This window comes from Xenopus laevis, chromosome 6L (assembly GCF_017654675.1).
Source record: "Xenopus laevis strain J_2021 chromosome 6L, Xenopus_laevis_v10.1, whole genome shotgun sequence".
Lineage (NCBI taxonomy): Eukaryota > Metazoa > Chordata > Amphibia > Anura > Pipidae > Xenopus > Xenopus laevis.
This window is the reverse complement of record NC_054381.1, coordinates 1876129-1902954: the sequence shown is the minus strand read 5'-3', so window position 1 is coordinate 1902954 and position 26826 is coordinate 1876129. Positions and strand designations below refer to the sequence as shown.

The following is a 26826-nucleotide window of genomic DNA, read 5'->3' as shown; positions in this document are numbered from 1 at the left end:
AACAATAGAAAACAGATTCCAAAACTGAAATGTAAATAAACTATGAAAAGAGATGCAAATCTAATTGGTATAGGTGCAGACACACGCCACTTTTGGTTGGCAATGAGGAGCAATGGCAACCAGGCTGAGATTCTAGTTATTTTCATAAATAAAAAGAGAGAAGATCAGGGCCTGGCAGAAATCCTGTGCAAATGCAATTTATTAAACACAAGTTGCACTTGCAGAGGTTTTCTACCTGATTGTGAGCAGTAGAAACAAGGATTGCTGTCACTAAAGATGGCCACAGACGCAAAGATCCGATCGTAAAGCACTGCGTATCTTGGCAGCGCTATATAAATAAATGGTGATGATGATGATCGTACGAATCAATGTACGTTTGGACTTTCCCATCTCCTGACCTGCCACTAACCATTCAGATCAAAGTCTTACCATTTCAACCAAATAAAGTAGTTAAAGAACAGATGAGCTGATGTTCTGCCCCTGACAGTAATCGTACGATAGACAAAGTTAGTGACAGTCTCCTACTGAAAATCGTAAAATCGTGCACCGGACGAAAAATGTCGGGACTCTCCACACACGTTCCGAAAATCGTACGAATCCTCGATCCGTACGATGAGATCTTTGCGTCTATGACCAGCTTTACACATACATTTTGCCCCACTTTAATCAAATGAAAATCTGGGCATTAAAAAAAAATAAAGTAGAACAATTGAATATTGGCCGCTCAGGACTCACCCCCTGTATGATCAATTATAGTGAACCGGGTGCTCAGCCATCAGTGCTCCCGCTGTTTTCAATTGTGCAAAAGGATAGAAAGGTGACACTCCAGTAAAAAGAAAAGGGTGGTTTATTGGAACAGGTCACAAACCAACATCACCTCTAGGTGACCACCCTTTTTACTGGAGTGCCGCCTTTCTATCCTTTTTCACTCCAACGCCCCCCCCAGTCTCTGTTCAAACATGGTTTTTCTTTTTTCTACTTATATGGCTTATTTAACCCCACTTTTGAATCAGTCCTCCTCTTTGTCCAGAATGTGAACGTTTAAGTCTTCAAATGTGTGTCCTGACCAGAGGAGCTGACTATTCTGTGCTGAATCATACCTTGTGTAACTATTTAATTTCTCCCACATAAAACTCAGAGCATTCCTCATTGCACTGCATACACTACACTACTCTTCCTATGCTTTGCTTTTGGGTTTTTTGGGTGAACTAGTTGTTGGGTTTAAATCAGACCAGGATGAGGTGTTTATTATTTTCAATAAACTCCAGAAAGATCTTTTATTAGTCTTTTTGACTTGAGAAAGTCAGTTGAAGGATTAGCGAATTATCTTAAAGAGAGAAAATACAGCAAACATTTCCCTATTTTATAAAAGGGGAATCCACCACATGTTCTTTCTCTTTTGGTTTCCACCTGCTGGAGGAGGTTGTGTGCTGAAGGGTTTGGGACGAGGTAGGTCCAGTAAGTATTAAAAGTGTTAGAAGTTATGTACTAGCTTCAGTGAGAGGCAAAATCAGGGTAGTTAGTTGCAGAGCCAGATGGGCCAATGAGGAGACCAGGAATGGTTAGTACCCTATGGTGACAAGTCCACCAGTATGGGGACTCAAATGGTTAGGCCTAGGGAGAGACGATTCCTGGAATGGAGACCATTGTGAGCTTTGCTTAGTTCTAGAGTATTTCACCATGTAATTTGTGTTATTTGGGGCAGACCCTCCTGCATGTCAGAGGGGACCCATTGGTTTTCAAAATCCCCAAATGGCTATGAGAGTCCCATTACATATAACCTGGGTAGGATAGAATTCCCAATTGGGCCATAGGCTTGGGCGAATCGGACCCATTTCGCCAAAAATTCACCGCCGGCGAAATGTCGCCGACGCCCGTTAATGGGCGTCATTTTTTTTTCACGCACAACCCCATACAAGTCTACGGACGTCATTTCTGCAGCAAAACAAAAATTGGCCCATCCCTAGCCAGGGAGGTAGTAACTATTTTCTGTTTATGTTTAATACAGAAAGTGGGAGCACATGGCTCTTCCTCTTTGACTTGCATCTGCTGGACAGGGGGTGATGGTGCCTGGAGGCTCCCCAAATATCATGAGGTATGTAGATAGGTAGGTAAGCTGCTGTCATACTACAGGTAACTCTAGGAGAGAATAGATTGGCGGTATCTCTCCCAGGAGATAATGATTGTTAATGAAGAGATCACAGTTTGGAAGGAGACTTGGACTACAATTTATAGTGAAAGTGAACAACAATCACTAAAGAGTATCTCCATAGTGGTGTCAGTGTGATTTAATCTGGGGATAAATATCACTGCAACCCAAACACTCTATGACAGGGATCCCCAACCATCAAGTAACATGTTGCTCATTAACCGCTTGGATGTTGCTCCCAGTGGACTCAAAGCTGGTGCTAATTTTTGAATTCCAGACTTTTAGTTGTATAAAAACCAGGTGTCCTGCCAGTAGGTTGACAGTCCACACATGGGCTAGCAAATAGCTAATCACAGCCCATATGTTGACATCTCTATGGACATTATTCATGATCAAGTTGCTCCTCAACTCTTTTTATATTTCAATGTGGCTCACAGGTCAAAAAATGTTGGGGACCCCTGCTCTAAAATAATGCTCTACTACATGAGTACTACTACCTCTGTGTGCTTAATAAATGTGTGTGTGGTTAAAATAAATGTGTTAAAGTTTAATATCTGGATTGTCTGCAGTGAGAGAGGTATAGTTAAACAACACTACTCCCTTCCACCACACATTAATATGAGGGCCCAAATGAGAGATATATGAAGGCTTCCTGAGTAGCTTAAACATGGTATAGTTGCTTAAAGGGAAAGTATATAAATAACCCAACTGATTAAGATGGGGATCTATTTAATATTAACTTAATTATTTGGGCTTATATAGAAGAGATGCAAAAACTGTCAGTCTCTCTGTGCTCCAGGGACTAGTTACCCACCCCTATTCCTTCAGCTCAAAAAGTGATCCCAGCCCCCATCACTTTATAATGGAGAAAGTTGAGGGAGAGGAGGCATGACACTGTAAAGAGGAGGTGGGAAATGGTTCTAATGAGTAATATGGTTTCTTTCCAATCTGAGGAATCAGGTATATGTGTATAAAGAAACAGATTTAGATTCCTGGAAGTTCAGATTTATGCTGCTTTTCATACAAGTCAAACTAACTGAGCTCATGTCAAAGGGGACATAAAGTTTATTTCCATTTAGCTCTTCTTGTCCATCCAATAAACCAGAAGATGTGTGTCCTACAGAAACATTACTCACCCTCTAAAGAATCAGAATCCATCTCTATCTTTATTGTGGTCACAGGATGTTCAGTGTCTGACTCTTCACTCTTCACTTTCACTTCCAACCACATTGGTTCCATCTCTGGAGAACCTGACGGCCAGGGACACAAACCCACAATATGAAGTTGTCTATGAGACCTGCTCATGTGAGAACCAACACTCATATAACACTCTTGCCAATATTTATGTCTGACGTAACTAGTTAAGCACACGGGTTCCACTTCAGATCGGTTATTCTCAGGTTAGACAATGACAGCAGAACTGAAAGACATGTTGCTACTACTGTAGTATGTATGTGGGTGTTTGCACATAGGACTATATATATATATATTTATACACACTCCCTCCTTAGGCTCACAAATCTAACCCTGCCATTACATTATATTGGAACAAGTTAAATGAGACATAGGAATAATGAAATTTTTTTTAATTTTTTTTGCCAGAAGCACAGTAGGATGGAGACAGCCAATCACAGCCCTGCAGTCACACAACCAAATAATTCAGTTCCCTATCAGGTCAGCCTAGTTGCCGATTGGTTCCTGTGCTACAGTGCGGAGTGTCACCGGCTTCCCGGCACAGCCAGACAATTCAGTGAGCAGAAAGTGAAATAGATTTACAATAAAGTAACCAGAAACACTCCCATTTCAAGCAAATTCTTTCTGTATCTAAAAGAGTAAAATGCACTGGTACATTCTTGTTTATTTCTCCTTTAAGGGAGAGGCTGCTGTAAAGAAGAGTTGGGAAATGGTTCATACGAGTAACATGGTTTCCTTCCAATCTGAGCAGTTGTGTCTGTATAAAACACACAAATACACATTTATTCCTGGACGTTTCAGGTAGTTCTACACAAGCCAAACTGAATGAGCTCATGTCAAAAAAGAGGGGGGTTATAGTTTCCATTTAGCTCTTCTTGTCCCTGTAGTGAAGTTGTGTGTAACCAGATAGTCTGTGTCCTACACAAACGTTACTCACCCTCTAAAGAATCAGGATCCATTTCCCTCTTTATTGTGTCCAGAGGATCCTCAGTGTCCGGCTCTTCATTCTCCCATTTCCCCTCTAACCTCCTTGTTTCCATCTCTGGAGAACCTGACAGCAAGGAACACAAACCCACAACATGAAGTTGGCTATGAGGCCCAGACATGTGATAGTCACCACTCATATAACACTTGCAAATATTTGTGTTCATTCTGCTCTTTTGGTGTAACTAGTTGAACACATGTCTTCCACCCCAAACCTGTTACCATGGACATTAAAACTGTTGCTACTAGTGAGGTTCTACAGATACTGTATGTTCCACGTTCAATTCATACAGAAGCTGTTTTAGGTTTTCCAATTGTTTTTGGTTTGTCGTTTAACTTTGATTTTGGTTTAGAATTACAATTGGCCGTGATAAAATGCCCTGTAACTTCTTTCTATCAACATGGAAAATACATTAGTAAATTATAAACAGAGGAGTTGGAGTCGGAGTGGAAGGATTTATGCACCGACTCCACAGTCTTGTTACTTAACCACAACTAGTTAGTCTGTAGCTCTTCACTCCTCATTCACTCTTCACTCCTCCCCAACTAGTTAGTCTGTAGCTCTTCACTCCTCATTCACTCTTCACTCCCCCCCCCCCACCAACTAGTTAGTCTGTAGCTCTTCACTCCTCATTCACTCTTCACTCCCCCCCCAACTAGTTAGTCTGTAGCTCTTCACTCCTCATTCACTCTTCACTCCCTCCCCCAACTAGTTAGTCTGTAGCTCTTCACTCTTCACTCCTCATTCACTCTTCACTCCCCCCCAACTAGTTAGTCTGTAGCTCTTCACTCTTCACACCCCCCAACTAGTTAGTCTGTAGCTCTTCACTCCTCATTCACTCTTCACTCCCCCCCCACCAACTAGTTAGTCTGTAGCTCTTCACTCCTCATTCACTCTTCACTCCCTCCCCCAACTAGTTAGTCTGTAGCTCTTCACTCCTCATTTACTCTTCACTCCCTCCCCCAACTAGTTAGTCTGTAGCTCTTCACTCCTCATTCATTCTTCACTTCCGCCCCCCCAACTAGTTAGTCTGTAGCTCTTCATTCCTTATTCACTCCCCCCCCAACTAGTTAGTCGGTAGCTCTTCACTCCTCATTCACTCTTCACTCCCCCCCAACTAGTTAGTCTGTAGCTCTTCACTCCTCATTCACTCCCCCCCAACTAGTTAGTCTGTAGCTCTTCACTCCTCATTCACTCTTCACTCCCCCCCACCAACTAGTTAGTCTGTAGCTCTTCACTCCTCATTCACTCTTCACTCCCCCCCCACCAACTAGTTAGTCTGTAGCTCTTCACTCCTCATTCACTCCCCCCCCCAACTAGTTAGTCTGTAGCTCTTCACTCTTCACTCCCTCCCCCAACTAGTTAGTCTGTAGCTCTTCACTCCTCATTTACTCTTCACTCCCTCCCCCAACTAGTTAGTCTGTAGCTCTTCACTCCTCATTCACTCTTCACTCCCTCCCCCAACTAGTTAGTCTGTAGCTCTTCACTCCTCATTCACTCTTCACTCCCCCTAACTAGTTAGTCTGTAGCTCTTCACTCTTCACTCCCCCCAACTAGTTAGTCTGTAGCTCATTCCTCCTCAGTTTGGCTTCCCACAGCTGAACCCCAACTCTCCAACCCTTGTCTGGTAAGGAATTAAAGATTTTGCTTTTCCTTTCCAGGCCTGTGTTGGGAGACCATTTTAAATAAGTAAACCTTAAAAAATAAATAGATACATATACTGTATATATATAGTTTCCATTTAGCTCTTCTTGTCCCTCCAATGAAGTTGTGTGTAACCAGATGGTCTGTGTCCTACACAAACGTTACTCACCCTCTAAAGAATCAGGATCCATTTCCCTCTTTATTGTGTCCAGAGGATCCTCAGTGTCCGGCTCTTCATTCTCCCATTTCCCCTCTAACCTCCTTGTTTCCATCTCTGGAGAACCTGACAGCAAGGAACACAAACCCATAATATGAAGTTGGCTATGAGGCCACACATGTGATAGTCACCACTCATTCTGCTCTTTTGGTGTAACTAGTTAAGCCCATGGGTTCCACCCCAAACCTGTTACCATGGACATTAAAACTGTTGCTACTAGTGAGGTACATCTTAGGCTTCAGTGGGTCATTAAAATATAAGAAATACTCCCAGCACAGGGCCACAATAGGATTAACATAAAACCGCACATGCCCTAATAAAGTTTGGTTTCAAGACCAGTGTATCTCACTGGGGCTTGTGTTCTCTACCAAACGTTGGAGGGTGTGTTTAGTAATCTGAGCTGAGAAGAACTGATCATACTTATGAGTCAACAGCCAAAGTAAATTCCTGAGGGAGGGGCAGAGTGGGTTGGAGGAGGAGAAGGAATTTCAACTGATTAAGGGGACGCTGCAGTCTTGCTGTTAACCTTTTAATAACCAGAGTGCCAGTTACCTAAAGATTTCAACGAGGCTGTTCACTGATTACGTTTGTGGGGAGTTTACATGTCCTTTAATGTATATAGACTGTTGCTAGTTACTCATACAGGGCCACACATTCATATTCATAGTACGGCCATAACTGGGAAAGGGGTCAAAGAACGACCTAAATGTGGCAACATTGTTAGTAAAATGTCAACTTCCACATGGCCAGGGTTGCTTTAATTACATTTTCTCAATTGTCTGTGCTAATAATCCATTTATCTCCAGCCCCACCCTCTACCTGCCCAATTCATAGGACGTAGGATTCATGGGCTAATGGTGGTCCATAGTCCCAGCCAGGCTGAGCTTAACTACCAGTACTTATCTGTCCCGCCCCTTTACAGGCCTGTCTAAGCCTATTAGAGCAAGCAAGAAAAATCATGAAAAGTCATGTGACAAAAGGTGTTGTAAAAATGTTTTTTTGATCATGCCCTAAATTAGCCCTGTCTATTAGTGGGGGGGGGGGAGTTCTATATGAAATAGAGATTGGAAATTATGAAATCGAAGTACAAAGGCAGTGTTGACAAAGTATTTATATAAACATCTTCTAAAAGACACTTTTACAGCAGAAACCTTTTACGGGATCTGCCCAGATTCAAACTCTATTATAGACAAACCTAATTCTGCCAATTCAAGCCCACCCCTGCCCATGCAAGCCCACCTCTGCAAGCGCACCCTTGCCCATCTCTGCCCAGGAAAGTCCACCTTTGCCTATGCAAGCCCACGTTTGCCCATGCAAAAACATCTCTGCCCGGGCAAGCCTACCTGTGCCCAAGCAAGCCTATCTCTGCCCAGGCAAGTCCAGCTCTGACTATGCAAGCCCACCCCTGCCCATGCAAACCCATCTCTGCCCAGGCAAGTCCAGCTCTGACTATGCAAGCCCACCCCTGCCCATGCAAGACCATCTCTGCCCAGGCAAAACCACCCCTGCCCATGTAATCCCACATTTGCCCATGCAAGCCCACCTCGGCCCATGCAAACCCATCTCTGTCCAGGCAAGCCCACCTTTGCCCATGCAATCCCACCTCGGCCCATGCAAGCCCACCTCGGCCCATGCATGCCCACCTTTGCCCATGCAATCCCACCTCGGCCCATGCAAACCCATCTCTGCCCAGGCAAACCCATCTCTGCCCAGGCAAGCCTACCCCAAGCAAGCCTATCTCTGCCGAGGAAAGTCCAGCTCTGACTATGCAAGCCCACCCCTGCAAGACCATCTCTGCCCAGGCAAAACCACCCCTGCCCATGTAATCCCACATTTGCCCATGCAAGCCCACCCCTGCAAAACCACCCCTGCCCATGCAATCCCACCTCGGCCCATGCAAGCCCACCCCTGCCCATGCAAACCTATCTCTGCCAATGCATGCCCACCTTTGCCCATGCAATCCCACCTCGGCCCATGCAAACCCATCTCTGTCCAGGCAAGCCTACCCCAAGCAAGCCTATCTCTGCCCAGGAAAGTCCAGCTCTGACTATGCAAGCCCACCCCTGCCCAGGCAAGCCCACCCCTGCCCATGCAAGCCCACCCCTGCAAGCCTATCTCTACCCATGCAAGCCCACCTTCTGACTTTGGTGTGTCAGGGAGTTCATGGGAACAGCTCTCATATGTCCAATTTAGTGGCAGAGCACAAGGAAACATGGCAAGAGACACAACAACACTGGCACCATTAACTGTCAGTTGTGCTGAGCTGTAATAATAAACTGCTGCTTCTCACTGGCATTAGATATTAGTGTCAGACACTCCCAGCCCTGTGTTCTGATCTCACCTCACTCTCTGTCTCTCTGAGTCCAACTCACCGGCCAGTCTGTAATTGAGCCAAGTGAATATAATGAATATAATGAGTGTAATGAATATAATGAGTGTAATGAATATAATGAGTGTAATGAATATAATGAGTGTAATGAGTGTAATGAATATAATGAATATAATGAATATAATGAGTGTAATGAGTGTAATGAGTATAATGAATATAATGAGTGTAATGAGTGTAATGAATATAATGAGTGTAATGAGTGTAATGAATATAATGAGTGTAATGAGCTGCTCAGTCTGTGGATTGTCTCACAGGGCCGGGGGCTGAGAGAAAACACAGCAGGTCCCACCAGTGCAAGAAGCAGAAAAAGGGTTAAATCCCAATCAAAGGAATTCTTGCTGCCAGCAGTGAAGTGGTTAATTAGCCCAGCTCCAGCACACACACAGTTAAATCCCAAAGTATAATATGTCTATAGTCATGTATAATAATCAATCAGTAGAACATGTGCCATGAAATGAATCATCTCAACCCTGTTTGTCCATGAGAAATCCACAAAATAACTCACAGACACTGAGCTTGGGACACTTCCTGTATTTCTTTGCTCTTCCGCTCCCCCAATATCTCTTCCCCACGGAAACACTTCCTGTTCAGTAAGTTCCACATGTTCCTCATTCCCTGACACTTCCTCACGGGCTGTGTCTGTACTTAATCTAATCCCTGGCTACTTACCCCCATCAGTAAGTGCTGAGCTCGCCATTGGGTCCCACTTCTCTTCTGTTTTATACTTTTTCATTTCCATTTGGGTCTGTGGGAAACCGGGAACAACAGAGACGTTTGTGTGAAGTTCCTGAGCCCGGGGGAGGGGCTTACAGTGGATAAAGAAAGGGGAGGGGATTATATTGTGGGAGGAGCCAGCGAATGAGTCGCACGTTTGTGAGGAGGAGAATTAACCCCCAGTCTCCCCTCTCTATCAGTCCCTGCAGCAGGATTAACCCCCAGTCTCCCCTCTCTATCAGTCCCTGCAGCAGGATTAAGCCCCAGTCTCCCCTCTCTATCAGTCCCTGCAGCAGGATTAACCCCCAGTCTCCCCTCTCTATCAGTCCCTGCAGCAGGATTAACCCCCAGTCTCCCCTCTCTATCAGTCCCTGCAGCAGGATTAACCCCCAGTCTCCCCTCTCTATCAGTCCCTGCAGCAGGATTAACCCCCAGTCTCCCCTCTCTATCAGTCCCTGCAGCAGGATTAACCCCCAGTCTCCCCTCTCTATCAGTCCCTGCAGCAGGATTAACCCCCAGTCTCCCCTCTCTATCAGTCCCTGCAGCAGGATTAACCCCCAGTCTCCCCTCTCTATCAGTCCCTGCAGCAGGATTAACCCCCAGTCTCCCCTCTCTATCAGTCCCTGCAGCAGGATTAACCCCCAGTCTCCCCTCTCTATCAGTCCCTGCAGCAGGATTAACCCCCAGTCTCCCCTCTCTATCAGTCCCTGCAGCAGGATTAACCCCCAGTCTCCCCTCTCTATCAGTCCCTGCAGCAGGATTAACCCCCAGTCTCCCCTCTCTATCAGTCCCTGCAGCAGGATTAACCCCCAGTCTCCCCTCTCTATCAGTCCCTGCAGCAGGATTAACCCTCAGTCTCCCCTCTCTATCAGTCCCTGCAGCAGGATTAACCCCCAGTCTCCCCTCTCTATCAGTCCCTGCAGCAGGATTAACCCCCAGTCTCCCCTCTCTATCAGTCCCTGCAGCAGGATTAACCCCCAGTCTCCCCTCTCTATCAGTCCCTGCAGCAGGATTAAGCCCCAGTCTCCCCTCTCTATCAGTCCCTGCAGCAGGATTAACCCCCAGTCTCCCCTCTCTATCAGTCCCTGCAGCAGGATTAACCCCCAGTCTCCCCTCTCTATCAGTCCCTGCAGCAGGATTAACCCCCAGTCTCCCCTCTCTATCAGTCCCTGCAGCAGGATTAACCCCCAGTCACCCCTCTCTATCAGTCCCTGTAGCAGGATTAACCCCCAGTCTCCCCTCTCTATCAGACCCTGCAGCAGGATTAACCCCCAGTCTCCCCTCTCTATCAGTCCCTGCAGCAGGATTAACCCCCAGTCTCCCCTCTCTATCAGTCCCTGCAGCAGGATTAACCCCCAGTCTCCCCTCTCTATCAGTCCCTGCAGCAGGATTAACCCCCAGTCTGACACATGAGTCTATGTGAGTGGATCCGTTTATTAAGTGTCCCACATTTGCCCTCATTGGGCTTCTCACAACATTCAGATGTTTCAAAGGACCTCGACTAAACATTCTGTGCCCAACACAAGTCTATTTACAATAATTCCTGGGAGCAATTTCTGTCTCGTCTGTCCGTGACCATCGCCCTGACCTTTGCCTGTTAATTAACCCCTCAGATCCCGCTTGTGTCCTGTCATAGAGTCGCTTTACACCCGGCCTGTGGCCTCCACTAGGTTTTCTCTCCTGATTCTCCCCTTGGTCCTGTCACTAGAAGACCTGCTGGTATGTGAGTATCAGGGGCTCCTCCCAAGTAAAGGGCAAGTTATAGGTGCAAGTGGGAGCTGAGACTGTGACCTGGGGGTTTGTTCTGGGTTTGGGAGACTGTAAGTAACAGTAACATTGACACACAAATACTGTTTGTTCTATAGAAATATATATTTGTAACAAACCTTTATTCATTCCTTGGGAGAGAAAAAAGACTTTTTGTCTGTTGCCTCCGTCTTCCCTCCTCCCATTTTCTGTTACGCTGGTCAGGTGACTCCTTCTCCTTAGATGAACATTGGGCAGGGGCCAGTGGCGGAACTACCGGGGCGCAGGGGTTGCGAGTGGGCCAGGGCCCGCTCCCCCTCAGGGCCCCCCGGCAGTACGCGTGTCGCTATGCGGCACATATTCCCGGCCAGTTCCGGGTGTACGGAGGGGGGCGGGGGGCCGGCTGCGCCGGGGTGGGACATGTAATGTTGGGGGTGGAGTCTGTGTTGGCGGGGTGGGGCAGATCCATTGTATCAGGGGGAGGAGTTATGTGATGGTGATTGTCTGATTGTGATGCCTTTAACTTTAATGTCTGGATTTCCTACTTATGGGGCTCCCGGTTGAGAAGCTGCACAAGTGAAAACCCTGTAATCTGACCGCACACAGGACTGCCATCAGGGGGGCACAGGGGGTACACTTGTACCGGGCCCAGGCCTTAAGGGGCCCCACTTGCCAGCACCAAAGCTGTGCCTCCCCCTAAGCCACAAAAATAACTGAAGTTGAAGTCCTGAAGCCACAAGTTCAATTCTACTGACACCAATGAGAGTTTTTTTAAACACCTGACCACCAGTGTATTATTTTAATATTCTATAGGCCCCTGCCACCAATGTTTTTTTAAACTTGTAGGGGGCCGTGACCACCAATGGTTTTTAAAAGCTTTATGGGGGGCCCTGGCTCAATTTTTTATTTATAGGGGGGCCCTGACCACCAATGTTTTTGTAAAAACCTTTATGGTGGCCCTGGCACCAAGTTTTTGTTTTTAAACTTATAAGGGGGGCCCTGACCACCAATGTTTTTTTAACTTGTAGGGAGGCCCTGACACTAATGTTTTTTTAAAAACTTTTATGGCCAACAATTTTTTTTATTTTTTAAATTATAAGGGGGCCCTGACCACCAATGGCTTTTTACAACTTGTAAGTGAGGGGGTTTACCATTTTTAGCACTGTGGACTTTTCATTGTAGTGTGGGGAGGGGCTTGGGGTGGGATCTGGGAGGGGCTTAGGGGTGGGATCTAGGGGTGCTCAGAAAAATTTCCTTTACTGGGTCCCCCATGATTTCAGATGGCAGCCCTGGCCTCACACATTCAGATTATTTGTCATTCAGCAAACGCTCGGACTCTGATCACAGAGTTTCATACAACAAATTAAAACTGACACTGAGACTGAAACTGTCGGATTAAAGCAGAAAAAAGAACAAATCAGACAACGATCGGCCCATTTATTTGACACAACTTTCTCTTCTTTCTCTCACACAATTTTCCGCCTCTACAGAAATGTCAATCGTGTTGTTGAACTACAAACTATTCTCACACTTTATAGAAATTGTTTCTATTGGAGCGTCTATTTAATGTTCTCACTAATTAATTGCTGCACACAAACGGGCATTTTTGGGGGTTTTACACATTCACAGCACCCCACATACTTGTACACGCTCACAATTATACACACACTCACACACACAAACATTTGTTGTTTTTTTTTAAAATATTTGTGCCGCTGTAGTTTTTGCCTGAAAAAAAGTTTTCTTGCCATTGTTAATAGTATGTCTGCTCCCTGCACTGTGCACTACCTTTTATATCATATTAATGGGATTATATTGTGATTCTATTGCACTTCTGCTGCTTGTAGCCGATTTATTACACTTTCAGCTTGTGTAGATGTTGCTCACGTGTTTCTCTCTGTAACATTTATTTGATGAAGCCAAAATATTCAAACTGTGATTGTGACAACTGGTTATACCAGGTGAAAAAAAAGCCTCTCTTTTATTGGTTTTATTTGATTTTATTGGATTCAGCAATGTTCTTGTTACATGTCTTTGCCAATGGACATTTTGTCCTATATATCCATTTGGGGGTCTCTGTGCACCACATAGTTTGGTATATTTATACATATTGGGCATCAAACTGTTCATTGGACCCCGATATTCATATTTAGGATGTTTTATGCTGTTACATTAAAAAAACGTTCAGCATATAATGCAGTGAAATTCAAACTTTGAGCACCTGGTAATCGGTGGAAACGCAGGACAGAAGTAACGCTGCGTCGGGAGACAGAAACGCCACCTAAATGTAATGCTGAGGAGCAGAGCCGCCATCAGGTGGGCACAGAGGGTACCCCAGTACCAGTCCTGGGACTTAAGGGGGCCCGGCTGTGCTGCACTTTTGAAAAAGCCAGGCCCCCCTTAACCACACTGAAGCCGTGCCGCCTCTTCTGTCCCGAAAAGCCGAACAGCCGAGGTGCCGAACTGCGAAAAAGACTCGAAGTTCCGCAAGCGGCAAAAAGACCTGAAGATCCGAAGCAGCGAAAAGACCGGAAGTCATGAAAGGAGGCGAAGTTGAAGTCCTCCAGCCACGAGTTCAATTCTACTGACACCAGTGTGGGTTTTGTTTAATTTTTTCAATCCCTTAGCCACCAATGTATTCTTTTAATACTCTATAGGCCCCTGTCACCAATGTTTTTTTAAAAAAATATGTTCTCTGGGCCACACGGGAAGATTTCAGGGAGATTAGTCGAGCGACTTTGAAAAACGTATCGCCACGTGTGAATAGGCGCAGGCAACTTTAGTGCTAGTGGGTGCAAGATACCAGCAAGCCATTCAGGGAGATTAGTCGCCTCAAAGACGCGGCGATTAGTCGCCAGGCGACCAATCTCCCTGAATCTTCCCGTGTGGCCCTAGCCTTAAGGGGAGATATGATGACTATGTATAAATATATAAGGGGATCATATAATAATCTCTCTAATGATTTATTTACCAGTAGCTCTTTCCAGCTGACTTACTACTTAATGGATTTATAGTTGATCTCAGCTGATGACCACGACTGCTCATTAAATGAGAATGTAAGTCCACTATAGGTTTCCTCCTAATTCCAAAAATAAATAATGCTCAAAAAAACTTTCAACTTATGGATAATAATGATGAATCCTATATATTGAATTTGTCTATGTCATTTCTCATTCATACTAAAAGTGTAAAGGCACAAGGAGGGATTTGCTACAGGTATTTCCTACTCATGATTGATCCCTACTTGTCTCTATTCACAGGTTCTATTTGATGGTCTTTATACAATGACATTTCCCCAGACATAATATTCCCCAGTCTTTTCTCTTGGACAATGGAAGTCACTTCAAAAAGAAACTCAGCTTTGTGACACTCTGAAATTATGTTCTATTAAATACCCAGCTCTGTAAACTTACTGCAACTACTAACAGAACTTGCAGCTTCTCCCAGCTGACAACGGGGAATGGGAGAGTTGCACAGATAAGGTTGCAGGGAGTGGGGGAGATGCACAGATAAGGTTGCAGGGAGTGGGGGAGTTGCACAGATAAGGTTGCAGGGAGTGGGGGAGTTGCACAGATAAGGTTGCAGGGAGTGGGGGAGTTGCACAGATAAGGTTGCAGGGAGTGGGGGAGTTGCACAGATAAGGTTGCAGGGAGTGGGGGAGTTGCACAGATAAGGTTGCAGGGAGTGGGGGAGTTGCACAGATAAGGTTGCAGGGAGTGGGGGAGTTGCACAGATAAGGTTGCAGGGAGTGGGGGAGTTGCACAGATAAGGTTGCAGGGAGTGGGGGAGTTGCACAGATAAGGTTGCAGGGAGTGGGGGAGTTGCACAGATAAGGTTGCAGGGAGTGGGGGAGTTGCACAGATAAGGTTGCAGGGAGTGGGGGAGTTGCACAGATAAGGTTGCAGGGAGTGGGGGAGTTGCACAGATAAGGTTGCAGGGAGTGGGGGAGTTGCACAGATAAGGTTGCAGGGAGTGGAGGATTTGCACAGATAAAGTTGCAAGGAGTGGGGGAGATGCACAGATAAGGTTGCAGGGAGTGGGGGAGTTGCACAGATAAGGTTGCAGGGAGTGGAGGATTTGCACAGATAAAGTTGCAAGGAGTGGGGGAGATGCACAGATAAGGTTGCAGGGAGTGGAGGAGATGCACAGATAAGGTTGCAGGGAGTGGGGGAGTTGCACAGATAAGGTTGCAGGGAGTGGAGGAGTTGCACAGATAAGGTTGCAGGGAGTGAGGGAGTTGCACAGATAAGGTTGCAGGGAGTGAGGGAGTTGCACAGATAAGGTTGCAGGGAGTGAGGGAGTTGCACAGATAAGGTTGCAGGGAGTTGCACAGATAAGGTTGCAGGGAGTTGCACAGATAAGGTTGCAGGGAGTGGAGGATTTGCACAGATAAGGTTGCAGGGAGTGAGGGAGTTGCACAGATAAGGTTGCAGGGAGTGGGGGAGATGCACAGATAAGGTTGCAGGGAGTAGAGGATTTGCACAGATAAGGTTGCAGGGAGTGAGGGAGTTGCACAGATAAGGTTGCAGGGAGTGAGGGAGTTGCACAGATAAGGTTGCAGGAAGTGGGGGAGATGCACAGATAAGGTTGCAGGGAGTGAGGGAGTTGCACAGATAAAGTTGCAGGGAGTGGAGGATTTGCACAGATAAGGTTGCAGGGAGTGAGGGAGTTGCACAGATAAGGTTGCAGGGAGTGGAGGATTTGCACAGATAAGGTTGCAGGGAGTGAGGGAGTTGCACAGATAAGGTTGCAGGGAGTGGAGGATTTGCACAGATAAGGTTGCAGGGAGTGGAGGAGATGCACAGATAAGGCTGCAGGGAGTGGGGGAGTTGCACAGATAAGGTTGCAGGGAGTGGGGGAGATGCACAGATAAGGTTGCAGGGAGTGGGGAGATGCACAGATAAGGTTGCAGGGAGTGGAGGAGTTGCACAGATAAGGTTGCAGGGAGTGGAGGAGTTGCACAGATAAGGTTGCAGGGAGTGGGGGAGATGCACAGATAAGGTTGCAGGGAGTGGAAGAGTTTCACAGATAAGGTTGCAGGGAGTGGGGGAGATGCACAGATAAGGTTGCAGGGAGTGGGGGAGATGCACAGATAAGGTTGCAGGGAGTGGAAGAGTTTCACAGATAAGGTTGCAGGGAGTGGGGGAGATGCACAGATAAGGTTGCAGGGAGTGGAAGAGTTTCACAGATAAGGTTGCAGGGAGTGGGGGAGATGCACAGATAAGGTTGCAGGGAGTGGGGGAGATGCACAGATAAGGTTGCAGGGAGTGGGGGAGATGCACAGATAAGGTTGCAGGGAGTGGGGGAGATGCACAGATAAGGTTGCAGGGAGTGGAGGAGATGCACAGATAAGGTTGCAGGGAGTGGGGGAGATGCACAGATAAGGTTGCAGGGAGTGGAAGAGTTTCACAGATAAGGTTGCAGGGAGTGGGGGAGATGCACAGATAAGGTTGCAGGGAGTGGAAGAGTTTCACAGATAAGGTTGCAGGGAGTGGGGGAGATGCACAGATAAGGTTGCAGGGAGTGGAAGAGTTTCACAGATAAGGTTGCAGGGAGTGGGGGAGATGCACAGATAAGGTTGCAGGGAGTGGGGGAGATGCACAGATAAGGTTGCAGGGAGTGGGGGAGATGCACAGATAAGGTTGCAGGGAGTGGGGGAGATGCACAGATAAGGTTGCAGGGAGTGGGGGAGATGCACAGATAAGGTTGCAGGGAGTGGGGGAGTTGCACAGATAAGGTTGCAGGGAGTGGAGGAGTTGCACAGATAAGGTTGCAGGGAGTGGGGGAGTTGCACAGATAAGGTTGCAGGGAGTGGGGGAGTTGCCAGAAACAGATTTAGTGCAGTTACACCAAGTTCGATTCTTTAGTGAGATTTCTTTTTACCGGATGGAGAAAATCTTCCTTCAACTTGTAACCTGGAAAATGAAATTCTCTACTTTGTATGAAGCCCCCGGCTTTGTATCTGAAGCTTTTCCCATCATCTCCCTTTGTGTAATAATCCCAAACTGCCTCTGGAGATTTGGGGGAAAGTTTTTTGCTTTAGCAAAACAACCCTGATGTTGCTGGACTACAGCTCCCAGCATTCCTCCACCTTTACTATTTGTTACATTATTCTGGGATTTGTAGTTCAGCAACAACCGATGTTTGGATGAGCAGTGCAGTGGGATTTACTGGGGGGATGGAATGTGCACATGTAGCATCTGGGGGGGGGGGGGGTGCAATATAGGAAACAGCCCCTGAATAAAATAAGTCTCTATAAAATATATTACATTAAACATCCCATATGCAAAACACCACAGCATTATTATAAATATCTACTATTTTAATAGAATATGCCAGTTAATCCCAAATAGAAAATTTCCATTTTAATTATTAAGGGCCGCTCCCTAGGATTCACGGTGCACACAAACAAACCAAGGGCACACATACGTGTTAGGTCACATGAGCCAATGAATAGACAGAGCTGTCTCCCACACTTCCTGTTACAGTTAGAGCTGCATCACTTCCTGTCAGGTGATCTCTGAGGCAGCACTGAGAACATCACAAAATGGGGCTCAAGTTAAGAAGATAGAAAAGGCCAATATTTACTGATATCGATATTCCAGTTTGGTATGATTCTTTAATAGACCACTTGTTATGATATAAACTGTTGGTTATGTATTTCAAAGTCAAAAGTCAAAGTAAACTTTGTCATCTCAGCAGTATACGAATATACAGTGAGACGAGACGACGTGGCTTCAGCGGGTACATATCACAAAAAGGCACTTAAAAATACACAATAAATATGTAAACATGAAATGTGCAATATATTGGCAGAAATAGGATATATACAAGTGTAAACCTTTAGAATTGTGCAAATAAATGAACAGATCACAAAGTTCAGTTCACAGTTCAGGTGTGTCTGGAATGTAGTGGGAGGACAGGCAGTGAGTTGAGGAGTCTGATCACTTGTGGAAAAAAGCTTTCGCCTGGTTGTTCGGCCTTTAATACTGCAAAAGCGTCTGCCGGATGGGAGCAGCGTGAACAGTCCGTGTGAGGGGAGTGTGGAGTCCAGTGCAGGAGGCCTTTCTTACACAGCGCTGGTGGACAATGTCCTGCAGTGATGGAAGAGCCGCTCCAATGATGTTGCCAGCTGCTCCGACAGTCCCCTGTAGACTTTTCCGGTCAGCAGAGCTGACACTTCTGTACCAGATGGAGATACAGCTCGTCAGGACGCTCTCTATGGTGCCCCTGTAGAACACTGTGAGGGTGGGAGGCAGAAGGCTGGCCCGTTTGTCGTCTTAGGAAGTGAAGACGCTGCTGAGCCTTTATGGTGATGGAGGCGGTGTTGGTGGTCCAGGTGAGGTCATTAGAGATGTGGACTCCCAGGAATTTGGTGTTCTTTACGGTCTCTACTGTGGAGCCGTTGATGTTGAGTGGGGTGTGAGCAGGGAGAGTTCTCCTGAAGTCGACGATCATCTCTTTCGTTTTATTCACATTCAGTGACAGGTTGTTCTCACTGCACCAGACCACCAGCTGCTGAACCTCATCTCTGTACCCCGACTCGTCGTTGTGACTGATGAGCCCCACCACAGTTGTGTCATCAGCGAACTTGATGATGTGGTTTGAGCTGTGTCTAGTTGTGCAGTCATGCGTCAGCAATGTGCACAACAACGGGCTGAGGACACATCCTTGAGGAGCTCCTGTGCTCAATCTGATGGTGCTGGAAACCTTGTTGCCGATACGAACAGACTGAAACCTCTGTGACAGAAAGTCCAAGATCCAATTGCACAAAGAGGTGCTGAATCCCAGCTCTCTTAGTTTCCCAGTCAGCTTTTGAGGGATGATGGTATTGAATGCTGAGCTAAAGTCTATAAGCAGCATTCTCACATGACTGTCTTTCTTGTCCAGATGAGCTAGTGAGAGGTGGAGTGCAGAAGATATGGCATCCTCAGTTGACCTGTTTGGCCGATATGCAAATTGTAGTGGGTCCAGTGAGCTGGAGAGGGTGCTCCAGTCTCTCGAAGCATTTCATGATGACCGGGTTAGTGCAACAGGGCTGTAGTCATTCAGGCAGGTTACTGAAGATTTCTTTGACACTGGAATGATGGTGGTGGACTTGAAGCATGTGGTGATGATCATCTGGCTTAGCCATGTGTTGAAAATGTCAGTGAAGACGTCAGCCAGCTGATCAGCAGAGTCCCCGAGCACACGACCAGGAATGGTGTCTGGTCCGGCAGCCTTTCGTGGATTGACCTTGGTTAAGGTTCGCCTCACGTCGGCCGTGGGTTGACAGATGACTTGGTCAGTGAGAGGAGGCGTGGCTTTCCTCACCGGCTCTTTGTAGCGCGTCAAACCATGCGTAGAACTTGTTCAGTTCCTCTGGGGGTGTGGCATCTTCGTCGCTGCTGCTCTGCGCAGGCTTGTACTGTGTGACAGCCTGAATGCCTTGCCATAAGTTGCGTGAGTCTCTTGAGTTGTCGAAATGATTTTGAATCTTCAGTGTGTACTCCTGCTTTGCTTGTCGGATGGTTCGAGAGAGATTGGCCCTGGCTATTTTAAGATCAACTCTGTCCCCTGATTGGAAAGCGGCATCTCTCTCGCTTAGCCGTGCACGAACCTTTGCTGTAAACAATGGTTTTTCGTTGGCTCTCGTGGTGACAGTTTTGGAGACGGTAACATCCTCTATGCATTTGTTGATGTAGCAGGTCACAGAGTCTGTGTACTCCTCCAAGTTGATGGAGCCATTGTGGGTAGCAGCCTCCCTGAACATGTTCCAATCTGTGCAGTCGAAACAGTCCTGAAGTGCTTCCACAGCTCCACTCGGCCAGACTGTGATTGTTTTTCTGGCTGGTTTTGTGCGTTTGAGCAGCGATGTGTATGAGGGTGATAACATCACTGTCCGGTGGTCGGGGGAAACCTATGTGGGCGCGCACAAAGGCTTTGTAGGCGCCGCGCACGTTCGTGTAGACTTTGTCCAAACAGTTCTCTCCCCTTGTAGCAAAGTTCACATGTTGAAAGAATTTGGGAAGCACTGACTTCAGGTTCACGTGGTTGAAATCGCCAGTAACAACGATAAATCCGTCCGGGTGTGTTGTTTGAAGCTTGCTGATTGCCTCGTACAGCTCTCCTTGCGCCAGGTTAACATTTGAGCTAGGCGGCAAGTACACAGCTACCACTAGTACTGCAGTAAATTCCCTCAGCAGATAGAAAGGCCGACATTTAACAATTAAAAACTCCACTTGTGGTGAGTAGTGGCGAGTCACTTCAGCAGAGTTCGTGCACCAGAGTTTGTTGATATAGATGCACATTTATGCTGAAGGTATAGTTTTCCATGTGGCCAAAAGTCATGTTATTTTAAAGGAGAACTAAAGTGTAACTAAAGAAGTAGCTAGAAATATTGTAGATGTTGTTTTGTGCTTCTGTACCAGCCCAAGGCAACCACAGCCCTTTAGCAGTAAAGATCTGTGTCTCCAAAGATGCCCCAGTAGCTCCCCATCTTCTTTTCTGCTGATTCACTGATTCACATGCTCTGTGCTGCTGTCACTTACTGAGCTTAGGGAGCCACTCACAATATACAGTACACATAGAATAGAAATGTCACAATATAAGGCTGATTAGTAATTAATACACATAATTACTACATGGCAGCACAGAAACCAGTAACTAGTATAGTTTTTATTTCTAAATTACACTGTTTAGATTACAAACAATTCACTGAAAACCATATGGAATTTTATTCCTGAACCCAACAAATGTATTTTTTTTAACTGCAATATCGGAGTGTGGGAGCCATCTCAATGCATTGTGTCTGATTCTGAACTTGTAGAAGGATCCAGCACTACACAACAGAACTGCTTTCAGATAAGCTATTGTTTCTCCTGCTGATACTCGTCACATTATAGCAAAACAGCATGTCTCCTTCTTGGCTACTATTCTGCTACTATGTCGATATTTAACAATATGAATCATTTCTGAATTTGATTGATCTCTGCAACGCAAAAACCTTCTCCAGTCTTTGAGAAACCTGCTTTTTGGAAGCAGGTTTCCGCTTTGCGGGCGCCATCTTGGACTGCATGAGGTTGGTTTGTTTTTAAAGAAAAATAGCTTTAGCTTGGTTTGTGTCATGGATTGCCTTCTCCCCAGTAGTCTTTCCTTAATTTTCCCCATCTTTAACTGTGCTGGTTATCACTGGATCTGGGTATGGTGTACGGAGCTCTATAGACACACTGACATTCAGCTCCAAGGAAAGCCATGTCCCAATATCCTTTACTGTACAAGAAAATGGGGCAGTTTTTTTTTTATTTTTTAGCATTTTCACTAACTTGAATGCCTGAAACCACCCTAAATTATTGGGTTGCAGTATAGGCAGTTTTGCTTGTTTAACCACTCTGATTATGTGAACAAAGGAACTCTATGAATAAGGTCTTCAGTTAGGGACAGTCAACTCCAGTTATAGCTCACTACATGAATGTAAGAAAGACAACATGATCCAGTAAGAGCAGTTTTTGGCTCCAACATGGAAATTGTAGTTTGGGGGAAGTTCGCCCAGTGACATTCACTAAACAATAGAAACTCCAGTTGGAATGGCTCAGGGATAGACAATGATATTCCTTGGAGCACACGGTGAAGCCTGGTAAACTTGGGACAGACACACGTGGTGTGAGTTATGCCCATTTGATATTGTGACAATAATATTTTGTGTACCATGGAAGCACCGTCTTCTACTTTATTTCTTCAGTACAACAACTATTCTTGTTGAAGAACAAATAGGATGAATGATGAAAGTGTATCTTTAAGAGTTATAGTTCTGCTTTGAGACCTCTCTGCAAAAAGCGCAGCTGAGGTGAGGAGTCACATGCAGCAGTGGTTTATTGGTGAGAACATTTGGAAAAGGCACCCCCAAATACTGTCTGTATAGTGCTACAGAGCTGTGGGACATGCACTAGTCAGATCAATCACCAAAGCAACCGTTGAACAGTTGAGGTCCATCCGTCTCCATTGCTTTCAGTTTAACTAGCGCATCTCCCATAGCCTCATGGGAAGTAGTGACAGATGGAGAGGGGAGTTTTACTTGCCAGTCCCACCATCAGAAACCTGATCTAACTTGCACTTAACATGAACAAGTGAAATACTAGAAGGTTGCTAAAAGTAAATCATATGATGTGTCTCTGGTTGTGATTAGCACCAGTCAAAGGTCCCAAGTGGCCAAAACATTCTGCAATATTTTGCCCTTAAATCTGACTATTGGGCAACATTTCACGTATCAGTCACTATTTCTTTGGATTTCGTGGTGTGAGGAAAGATGGTTCTTTAGAAAGAATTCTTCCCCACATTCTGTAGAAATTAACATGTTCTCGCCTTTGTGGCTTCACTGATGTTTCTAAAGGTTCACTTGGTGCTCAAATGCTCTACCACATTCAGTAGGTATGAAAGGTTTCTCCCCTATGTGGGTTTTCTCATGTGAGACAAGGGGACTTTTTTGAGCGAATCCTCTACCACATACTCTACAAGTGTAAGGTTTCTCCCCTGTGTGGGTTCTCTCGTGTAAGGTCAGATAAGTCTTTTGAGAAAATTCTTTGCCACAATATGTACAAGAGAAAAGTTTCTCCCCTGTGTGGATTCTCTGGTGTAAGACAAGGTAACCTTTCCGTGCAAATTCTTTCCCACATTCTGCACACGAGGCACATTTCTCCCCTGTGTGGGTTTTCTGGTGTATGCAAAGGTATCTTTTAGTAGTGAAGCTCTTCCCACATTCTTCACAAAAGAAAGGTTTCTCTCCTGTGTGGGTTCTCTGGTGTGAGAGGAGGCTGCTTTCTTGAAAGAATTCTTTCCCACATTCTGTACAAGAGAAAGGTTTCTCTCCTGTGTGGGTTCTCTGGTGTGAGTCACGGGAGCCTTTAAGAGTGAATTCCTTCCCACAATATGTACAAGGGAACAGTTTCTCCCCTGTGTGGAATCTCTGGTGTAAGGAAAGGGTACTTTTATGAGAAAATAGCTTCCCACATTGTGTACAAGGGAAACATTTCTCCCCTGAATGGGTTCTCAGGTGTCTGGAAAGCATGTTTTTTTGGGTAAATTGCTTGCCACATTCTGTACAAGAGTAAGGTTTCACTCCTGTGTGGATTCTCTGGTGTGCGCGGAGTTGGCTCTGACTATAGAATTCTTTCTCGCATTCTGTACAAGAATAAGGTCTCTCTCCTGTGTGGGTTCTAAGGTGATTGACAAGGATGCCTTTATCAGCAAATTCTTTCCCACATTCTGTACAAGAGAAAGGTTTCTCTCCTGTGTGGGTTCTATAGTGTCTGATAAGTTTGTTTTTTTGAGGGAATACTTTGCCGCATTCTCTACAAGTGTAAGTCTTCCTCTCTCTTTTAAATTTTGGACGTGAGGAATCTTCAGACTTCTTCTCTTTACAGACTTTCTTGACGGAGGCAAAACTATCATTTTGAATATGTTCTCCACAGTCTGTGTGTAAATTCTTTGATGAATCAGGGTAAACAGTCTGGTGGATCAGCTGATGACAAAACATAAGTATATTAGTAACGAGGTTCTGCCCACAATGAATGCACTAATATAGTTTCACTCACCATCTGGTTCTTTGGTTGTGATGGCTCATTGTCCTGTGTATAGGAGAGACCACTGGCTGCCAGATTTTCACTTTCCTCTTCTTTTAACTCTGTGTCCGTTGAGCAGTAACCTGAAAAATAGAAGACAGATTCCAAAAACTGGAATAAAATGAGAGGAGCAACAGCAACCAGGCTGAGATTCTAGTTATTTTCATAAATAAAAAGAGAGAAGATCAGGGCCTGGCAGAAATCCTTTGCAAATGCAATTTATTAAACACAAAGTTTTCTACCTGGTTGTGAGCATTAGATACAAGGATTGCTGTCACTAAACACATACAGTAAATTCTTCCCCACTTGGGGAAAACCTGGGCATTGAAAAATTACAAGTTAACCATGTGCTGGACCGTGCAAGGAACAGGTTTACCATCTAGATTAACTGGGAAGGTTTTCATAAGGTGACCAGCAGAGTCTCGGTAACGGCAAATGTTACACAACATCTTTTCTGTAAATGCTCCTCTGGGCTTCAGCTTAACCAACCCGAGCTGCACAGGTTCATGTTCATTGAAGGGACGATAAACTGGTGTAGCAGCCTTGAGTGTGACAAAGAAGCTTGAAAAGAGAGTCAGAAGGTCTGTCTCTTAAACAAAGGTCTGAAAAAGTTCTTCAAGAGAATCAGGTCCCCTAAACCAACTCTTGCCAGTTCTCTTTCAACTATTCATAAAGCCCAAAAAAATAACTACTCCTAAGAATAGGTTTGTCTGTTATCTACTATGTATCCCTAGCTTGAATGGCTGCCCCCATGGCTACACAGCAGCTTGTTTATATAAACTATAGTAGTACTTATCTGTTATCTACTGTGTATCCTGTGCTTGAATGGCTGCCCCCATGGCTACACAGCAGCTTGTTTATATAAACTATAGTAGTACTTATCTGTTATCTACTGTGTATCCTGTGCTTGAATGGCTGCCCCCATGGCTACACAGCAGCTTGTTTATATAAACTATATTAGTACTTATCTGTTATCTACTGTGTATCCTGTGCTTGAATGGCTGCCCCCATGGCTACACAGCAGCTTGTTTATATAAACTATAGGAGTACTTATCTGTTATCTACTGTCTATCCTGTGCTTGAATGGCTGCCCCCATGGCTACACAGCAGCTTGTTTATATAAACTATAGTAGTACTTATCTGTTATCTACTGTGTATCCTGTGCTTGAATGGCTGCCCCCATGGCTACACAGCAGCTTGTTTATATAAACTATAGTAGTACTTATCTGTTATCTACTGTGTATCCTGTGCTTGAATGGCTGCCCCCATGGCTACACAGCAGCTTGTTTATATAAACTATAGTAGTACTTATCTGTTATCTACTGTGTATCCTGTGCTTGAATGGCTGCCCCCATGGCTACACAGAAGCTTGTTTATATAAACTATAGTAGTACTTATCTGATATCTACTGTGTATCCTGTGCTTGAATGGCTGCCTCCATGGCTACACAGCAGCTTGTTTATATAAATTATAGTAGTAGTACTTATCTGTTATCAGTGAGCCCAAGACTAACATTCTCCAAGAGGAATGTCTTCTACTCAGCATTAGTTCAAGGTTTTAAGAAGGACAACAGCCTGCAACCGTTCAAGTTAGCACAAAACTGTTTATGGCCCCCTAAAAACATTATGGGACAAGAGAACCCCAGGTTCAGGAAGCACAGTAGATGAGGCTGCATCTGAATTGGATGCTGAATTTACAGGCTGATGGACAGGAGGAAAGTCCTAGGTCTGGACCGAATGGTTTTGTGGCCTCCTTGAAGTTCCTGAACAGGGTCATGTGAGAGCAATGGTCTGTTGAGATAATGGGGTATATGGTTTTTTTTTTATCAAAAAGTGAAGTTAAAGATTGCCCCAGTCCTTTGAAAGGTGTATTTATCAAAGGATGAACTTTCACCCATTGATAAATACTCTTTTAATAATGCCATCGAAATGAATGGAGAGTGGCGGAATTTCACTCTAGAGTACTGTGGCGATCTCTAACTTCACTTTTTGATAAATATACCCCAATGTCTCTAAATCAGACTTCTCCCCAGTAGAAAGCTCTTAAAACTCAACTGCTGGGATGGGCCATCCTTACAGCTCGCCATACAGTATACTCTCAGTACAGAAGACACTGGTGAAGGAGTAGTATGAAACCACTGGAGAATCAGGAGTAAGAATAAGTAAGGAGCCTCAGAAGGTGAAGAGAGTTTAAATACAGCTCTGATGAACTGTGCATTGCTACTCAGCTGTTAGGACCCTGACATGATTTTATATATGTCTGCCATAAGAAATTGCCAGACACTAGAGAATTCTCCTGCCACTCAGTAACGCACCATATACTTTCTTGTATATTATGATAGATCCACTTCTTGCCAGGAACAATAACAAAACAGTCCCATAAAGATCTAACCCAGTACATAGGTAGTGACTCTTGAATTTACTGGACAGGAAATCGTGGCTTCCAGATATATCTTGGTATTCACTGTCCTGAGCCTCATTGCATCTGATTTAGAACTTAAAGACTAGCCGGACATCAAAAGAAAGACAAAATTAGGTGGAAGATGTATGACCCTGCATGCTGAATAGGCACATATCAAGCACCCTAGCAGTTTCATATTCCAAAATGATCTGAGGCAAATAAAAAAACCTTGCATTTCGGGCAAAAATTATGAACATTTTGGCCAGATCAGTGGAAAATGTATGAAAATAATTTAACATTCCAGTGCCACTTTAAGCCTTTATGAGAGGTTCTCACTCAATATAACCAAAGTGGTTACAGAAGGAGATATTATTTTGGGGTCAGTCATACATAATTCTGGAACCTTTCCCCAACCCAAGGCAACTGTATGAATTGCCTTCTCTAGAGACATGCTCTTGCTTCTTGAGGTTATTCCTAAATGTTATCCCTAAATTAGTGCATGATTCACTCTATACTATGAAACACTAGCCAAAAAATGCCAACGTTGAGGTTAGCATGTTAGTTTAGTCTTATATCATCAGCCTCAGAAGGCTGTACCTAAATCTGCGTGTACTCAGTGAAAATATTGGTTCATTGATATTGGTGTCTCCCCACAGCCTTTGACTCATCCCATTATTATAGGGAGGTTGGCACTAGAATGAATTTCAGCCCATCCTCAGCATCAACTTTCTATACTCTAAATGGGGATGAGCCAAAATTGTAGGTCCTACCTATTTGGTCTGGGGTCTTCTG

The 26826-nt window shown here is 45.1% G+C and overlaps 1 protein-coding gene across 11 annotated transcripts in view; it reads right to left on the bottom strand.

The window, feature by feature from the left end:
• LOC108704623 (gastrula zinc finger protein XlCGF57.1-like) overlaps nucleotides 1-26826 on the bottom strand; it is a 37245-nt gene that overhangs the window by 2086 nt on the left and 8333 nt on the right. For 6 of the 11 annotated variants that reach the window (XM_041566913.1, XM_041566909.1, XM_018241253.2 and 3 more), the window contains 3 exons: nucleotides 6142-6255; nucleotides 4281-4394; nucleotides 3286-3399 (listed from right to left, as the gene is read on the bottom strand). In XM_041566913.1, the coding sequence (XP_041422847.1) occupies nucleotides 3286-3399; nucleotides 4281-4394; nucleotides 6142-6255 (342 nt within the window). The other 5 variants (XM_018241258.2, XM_018241259.2, XM_018241256.2 and 2 more) reach the window with 5 other exon arrangements.